This window comes from Microtus oregoni, unplaced genomic scaffold (genome assembly GCF_018167655.1).
Source record: "Microtus oregoni isolate MIOR12 unplaced genomic scaffold, Mior012 000026F_ref0000081, whole genome shotgun sequence".
NCBI lineage: Eukaryota > Metazoa > Chordata > Mammalia > Rodentia > Cricetidae > Microtus > Microtus oregoni.
This window is the reverse complement of record NW_024543085.1, coordinates 1,423,112-1,430,364: the sequence shown is the minus strand read 5'-3', so window position 1 is coordinate 1,430,364 and position 7,253 is coordinate 1,423,112. Positions and strand designations below refer to the sequence as shown.

Here is a 7,253-nt window from a genome sequence, read left to right as displayed (position 1 = left end):
AATTTAAAGTTTCACTTTAGCATTTAGTTAAATAAAAAAATTAAGAGGAGGTTCTTTCTAAAGATTTGATAAGTCACCACATGGTTTTTCTCCAACAGAAATTTGACTTGAAAGCAGATTACTGAGATAATTAAGGTGGGCGTTGAGTGCTCTAAGGGTCTTTCTAGATAAATGGAAACAAATTAGTTCCCTTGAGCTGGTGCACATCTTCCTAGCATTTTAAAATGCAATGCAATAAATTTGGGTAAGTAGTTATAATTTCTCAGAGAATATCAAGCTCCCATATGAACATACGATTCTGAATTCTGCAAGACACTTTCACATAAAATGCTTGAATTAAGAAAAACTTATAGTCTCAAGGGTAGGGATTCCTACAGTCACTTTTTTAAAGAGCAAATTAATTCCATTTACTTTCCCAGCTATTCAGTTCTTTTTACCATAGTTCACAAAATAGTATAGTGTTGTCATTTGATGTCACTGTATAATGTATTCCAGAAATGTCTGGTAGCTCTCCTGTTACAGGTAATTTTGTGATTCGAGCCTCCTGTTACTGTTTTGATGTTGAACTTATGGTAACTTTCAATGCAAAAACAAAACAAAACCTTTACCAAAAGCACTAAGAAAATGTTCTGTTTTTATTCTGCAGATGGAAAGAGGGGAGCAAAGGTGGACGTACAGGTCTGCAGAGCACGCAGCTGAGTCTCTCATCTAAAGAACCATCTCTTTTCTATCAGTCCTAGTGCCTAGAAAGAACCAGGCTCTAACAGGCAAGTAATTGTGATTCATTTTACACAGAGGTAACTAAAGTAGAAATGAATAGAAATCAAAAATAAAATCCCTGCTTAAAAAAATTAGCAGCTCCTAGTCAATTAAGAAAGAAATAGGACCGATCAGTTCTTTATGTATTTAACTGAATATACCATTTAAACATAAGGACCAAGGTTATCTCAGGCTTGTTTTTAAGAGGCTACAAATAAACGAAGGCTAGGGGGAATTTACTTTATAAGTACACAACTCCCTATCACAAGGCGAGCATAAAGTCCCACACTCGCCTTGTTATACGAAGAAAGTTTAAAATTGATGGTAGATGAACCGTAGAACGAAAGGCTGAATACAAATAAAACTCAGCAGTGACCCCCCAAAACACAGCAAGTGTGGAAAGGGTTTCACATTACACTGCTCTGCCTCTTGGCTGAGGAAAATGAGTGGCCACTTTCTTATCAGTTCCACGCCCAACCACATGGCAACCACTGTTGGCAACCACTGTTCTTCACGTCATCCCCTCAGACTCACTAGACACAAGGCCAATTTCTAATGAAGTTCCTCAGGGTCCTGGGGGCCACTAATGTCACAGATCCTGCACAGTCACCCCTGCCCCAACACCACCCAGCTGAGATAACTGCTATTCCAGGTCAGAAAGAACACACATTTGATAGTGACTCTATTATCAGGAGGTGCTCAACTCCGACAGGTCAGAGCAGCAACATACAGTACTTAGTTGGGTTCTAAAGCGCCACACTGAAAGATTTCACACCTGGTTATCAAACAAATACTTAAGGAAGGCATACACATGACTAACACCAGTTCTACCTTCAGCCATTCAACCCGGTTTTAGCTGTCCTAAAAGTTGAATTCAGAGACAGCAAAGCTTGTATAATATTTCACATAAAGATATGGAAATTTGTAACACTTGTTTAACCTGCTCCCCATGCCCCGGAAAAGCATATGCAATGAAATGCCCTCCCTCCCACCAGGTGTTCCGGGATTCTAGGGAACTAAAATAAAAGCACACTAAAAACATCACAGTGTTGCTTCCTGAAATCTTCCTGCCGGTGGACACATCAGAGTACAGCTCACACGGTCCATCATTGAGGGTGACATTTATTAAATTTCATCATTTATAATCACTGTTATAACCACATTAACTCTGGCAGAAGCTCTGACAGTTAAAAATAGAGAACTTCAGTGATTTTCAACTGGTTACTCACACGTTCTTTTTAAATTCTCATGCAATGCTCATAATTAGGAAGTACTGCCCATTCGCCCTCTAAAGAACATTAGTCACTGCTCCTTCTCATATGTACTTATCATACACTATTCGGTAAAGTGGATAATTGTAGCCACATAATAATTATGACAGGAAGATACTTTCAGGAAAAGGTTACAACAAATAAGAGCAAAATTTGAAGAGACTGGAGCATACAAAGTCACTTAAGCACACCATATACACTTGAGTATTTTCTATTTTCCAGTTCAAAAGGACATTCTCCAAGTTTTCTTGGCAGAGAATTGTCAGGAGTGCACGAAGAACTCCTTTCATGTCTACAGGCGGAGAGGAGATCGATGCGTCTGAGGACAGAGCTGCGCTTGTTATCTTTTAGGCCTGTCTATATCATCTATAGCTGCTAGGAGCTTTTGTCTTGCTTTTTTATTGATATGAGATCCCAGGCAAACATTCACCAGGTTGGTCAGCTGCTTCGCTGAATATTCCTGCCCAAAGAAAGAAAATCCAAGTTTAGCACTCAATGTACAGATTCTTCTGATCAATACAGCAGGTGAGCAGGCAGATATCTGATGCCAGTGGATGGTTCTGAGAACTGTAAGCCAGGTGAACAGTAGGCATTACAGCTGGAGCATAAAAGGCAAACTGTCTACTGTGCTCTACAGGTGGGGAGCTGGGGCAGAATAAACTGGAGGCAGGCAGCAGTAGAATCTGTTCAAATACTACCAAGTGATGAAGTGTGCTGTTTACCGCTTTAAAGCCCACACAGACTTCATACCTGTTTCTGTGGTAGTCTGTAAGTTATCAAAACATATTGCCATTTCAAGTTTTAAAATGTACTCTACATTTTACTCTTCAGTTAAAAATCTACAACATAACAATGATTCATTTATGACATAAAAACAAGGCAATGAATCAGAAAGACACCTTAGAAGACGTAAAGGATTTATCTTTATGTATATGAGTATTTTGTCTTTCTATATGTATATTTTGCCTTTCTATATGTATATGTACAATGAGTTTGGTGTCTGCAGAGATCAGAAGAGGGTGCTGAATTCCCACACCTGAGTTACCGAGGTTTGTGAGCACCATGTAGATGCTGGAAGTCAATCTGCAGAAGCAATAAAAGTGCTTTAACTGCCGAGTCATATTACAACTATCAGACAATTAGTAAAATGAAGACTAAATATCTTTCACAGTCCATATCTATCTAGTTTAGGTGTGCAACAGTTCATTGGTAGGATGGGTAGATGGTTCCTCAGAAATGCTGGCATACTGTTCTTCTTCTGGAACAGGAGTTAAGACAGGGAGGGACAATTGTGCACTTTCACCTTCTAAGAGAACAGAAAGCCTCCTGGTACTGAAGGCGCTGTTAAAGAGAGCAGCATGTTAAAAGGCAGAGATCAGTCTAACCCCAGGAGATGGCTTCATTTAAGTGCCTGGCACCACCTGACAAAGCATCTTCTGTCTGCTCAGCAGTCAGTATCCAACATCACCGAGCACTGGACTTGCTCTGGTAAAGAGCAGTTTCAGAAGCTCCCTACTGTTCGGTTCAGAACCTGTAGGACATTCCCTGCTGTGCTGAAAAATGTCACTGAACTGCAAATACTGTCAGTTAAACTTCTACAGCACTAAGCTACAAAGCTGACTTACTATATTAAAAGAATAAAAACCTTAAAGGGGACATCATTTCTGCATCAACTAATAGACAGCTAAGAGTGGTGCTCTCCATCTTTCCTTGGGCACTCTGTGCCTCCTCACAACCCTCCCTCAGCACCAACACTGAGCACTGGCAGCGAACGGCTGAGTAAGTGAACTCACAGCAGCCTACAGATAAAGGGTGAATGTTCTGGTGCTCAAATATCAGTGGGAAGACAAGTCCTGAAGTTTTTCTCAATTCTGGCTAATTTATCAAAAAGTCCTTAAAACCAGCATGTACATCTCAACTTTTTCCAACCAACATTAGACTTATATATGTTTATAAATTATAGATTTATAAAAACCATACTAAGGTTCATTTCATCTTTGTACAATATTAAAACTCAAAAGGATAAATCAAATAAGTTAAATACAAGTGATAACTCATTTCCTTACCCAAATGGATAAAACGTCACTCAGCTGTTACCCATTGTTAAAGCCCAAGTGAACACTGGAGTTACTGCAAGTATTAAGATTTGGTGGTTTTCTTTTCTTTTCCTCTCTCTCTTTTTTCTTTCTTCTTCTTATAAGTTTAGTTTGGTTGCTTTTATTTTGTTCTGTTGGTGACAGAACCTTATGTAGACAAAGCTGGTCCTAAACTCACTGTAAAACCAAGGTTGGTCCTGAAATTAGGATACTCCTGCTTGGTTGCAGATAACTTTTCGCTCTCCTCAAGACCCCTTCGAACACTGTCTATCTGGACAAATAATCCAAGGGTCAGACAGACTGCACTCTGCTGAGAATGTTCGTGTGTGTGTGTTTAAGGTGTAGAACTTTAGCATTCAAATCTACATTAAAGGCAAAATCTAATGCTTTGTAAGAGTGTAGCCATGTGTATTAATGTTTTCAAATCATGCACACAGGCCACCATGACGAGGATGCTACCACTTCACTCTTTAAGAGTACGAAAGTTAGGTTCTACAGCTTATGAATCATTTCAGTGTTGCTACACTCAATTTATTTTGATACAAATCACGTTCAGTCTCTTCTTGAGATAGAGGATGGGAAACCCACTGCTTACGTTCTAACTCTAGGATCAACAGGAAGCCACTGCATAGCCAGTGTGAATGTGGTGAGAGCCACCTAAGCAGTGCTTCTTCTCATTCACCGCATGATTCTGAGTCACACAACACACCAGACAAGAAAAGCACATGGCAAAGAGCACACGCTGACCCCCCCTTCTCACCCTATGATCTTTGATCCAGCGCTCCATGTCATTCTCAGTTAGGTAGTATGCTTTGATATATGTTTCCACAAACTCTTTATCAGGAATGGGTCTAATATCAGTTAGTTTTTCAAGTTTGATTAAAAACTGTTGAAAATCCAATTGCATCAAGGCACGACCCTCATTACTGCACTTCTTGACATTGGCGTATCTAAGAGACACAACAATAAGATAACAAGTGATGAGATGCTGAGAAAAGTGGTGCAGAGTCTTGTGTCCCAGGAATGGGCTGTGCTCCTGCTAGTCCTTATTCATCTCCAGTCTTTAGTATTATTCCTATCAATTCTTTACTCACCTCCAGTCTTTAGTATTATTCCTATCAATTCTTAACTCATCTTCAGTCTTTAGTATTATTCCTATCTATTCTTTACTCATCTTCAGTCTTTAGTATTATTCCTATCTATTCTTTACTCATCTTCAGTCTTTAGTATTATTCCTATCTATTCTTTACTCATCTTCAGTCTTTAGTATTATTCCTATCTATTCTTTACTTTCCTCATTTGCAAAATAAAGAAAGTACGTGGCTCAAAGGTTCTCATTTGGTCTATGAACTAGTTTTCTGCATTCAGTTAACACAACTGTCTGAAAGACAAACAGACTCAATCAGGTACTCTGGCTACCAAAAGTTATTGTTAAAACTGTTCAAATACTCCAAAGTCATATTCAAGTTAGAAAACACTTCAATATTGTAGCAATTCAATGAAAAGGGAACAAATGAAACAGCTCTCCCATCAACATTATTTATATTTTCCATAATAAAATGATTCATGGATATATTCTGATACACCTCACTACTGAAATACTAGATATTAAGGTAGATGCCTAATAATGACAGATATATATCCCCACAGTACAATATTTTACTACTCCTAAATCAGTGATATATTCAATGTTAGGAAATGAACCATTTCCTTTAAAAAAAAATTGACCAGAAAAATCATAGCTTATATTATTTAATAATCAATGGATTTCTGTGGGTTTTATTTTTTTAATAATGTGCCTTATGTGGAAGCTTAACACATATTTATCATTTTTTATTTAAATAAATTTATTTCTAATATTTCTAAGCTGTGGCTGTTGACATAGCCATCTTTCATAAAGTATTATGCTTTTAATAGGTCATCTCCATGACTTTCCCACTTTCTAAGATATTCTTCTCATAACGAGACACACAGAAAGAGAAATCAGATGAAAGACGGTATAAAATTCACTGTGCACACAGTCTCTGAAATAGCTGTTTGCATATTGAGCACATTTTCTTCTATATTACCATGTACAAACTAGGAGTCTATGGAAGACGAAGAGAGGAATGAGCAATGATGCAGGCAATCTGAACACCGACTTTGCCATCAGAACACCAAGAGTTCAGAGTTCAGGAGCCCTCTTTGCATCTGAACACTGTGAACCTAGACAAGTTACTCATTCCCTCTAAGTCTGGACTTCCTGACCTAAGATTTTCCAGTAATAATTACAAACACAGATAACTCAGGATTTGCCAACAAAATCTGTGAAATCTTTGGCTCAGTAAATAATATTCAATAAATGTTATGAATACTCATAAAACTTATTAGATAATCATTATCAGTTTTATTTTCAGATAATCTAGTGGTTCTGAATTGCTTATCTTGGTCCAATATCAAAATCAACAAAATAACCCACAAGAGATAGGCACAGTGTGAGCTGTGGTTCCCTCTCAAAGTTGGTCTCAAGCAGGTAACCTACTGATCATTATCTCTATTCTTTCCATTTATTGCTAACATATGTCATTCATACAGTACATTACAAGTTAAGAAACAATGCTTTCTTGAAACTTACCCTTCCACAATAGTCCTGTTAGCTAGCCGTATACAATGTTCCCAAAGTATATTTGAGACAGGCAAGGGTATCCGAACTCTCTTAGAAACTTCATTTAACTTCCTGTTAAACTGCTCAAACTCCTAAGGGGAACAAAAGTCATGGCTATAATTTTAATGCCACAGTATTTCCCCACAAAAAAAAAATAAATAAAAAAGATCCAAAGACATAGATTTTAACTAAATGAAGCAAAAACGGGGGTGGGAATTAATGACATAGGCAGATTGGATTTAGTGTAAAAGTTTTTAAAAATATAATCAGGGCTGGCAAAAATGGCTCCATAGGTAAAAGCCCTTGTTGCAGAAGACAGTCATGAACACAACCATCTTCTGATCTCACGCCCATGCAGATTTCTCTCTCTCACACATACACCGTAAGTAAATAAACATTTAAAGAAAAAACATAGATTACACTATAGCACAGAACATATTACATTTATCTAAAGAGAAATAAGCTTCAATTGACTAAACAATT

The 7,253-nt window shown here is 37.7% G+C and overlaps 1 protein-coding gene across 2 annotated transcripts in view; it reads right to left on the bottom strand.

Annotated features, from left to right (window-relative positions):
* Positions 1-1,865: 1,865 nt before the first annotated feature.
* Vps50 (VPS50 subunit of EARP/GARPII complex) overlaps positions 1,866-7,253 on the bottom strand; it is a 104,220-nt gene continuing 98,832 nt past the window's right edge. For both annotated transcript variants that reach the window (XM_041675733.1, XM_041675734.1), the window contains 3 exons: positions 6,741-6,862; positions 4,887-5,076; positions 1,866-2,490 (listed from right to left, as the gene is read on the bottom strand). In XM_041675733.1, coding sequence (XP_041531667.1) covers positions 2,371-2,490; positions 4,887-5,076; positions 6,741-6,862 — 432 coding nt within the window. In that variant the 3' untranslated portion in view covers positions 1,866-2,370. The remainder of the gene's footprint in view (positions 2,491-4,886; positions 5,077-6,740; positions 6,863-7,253) is intronic.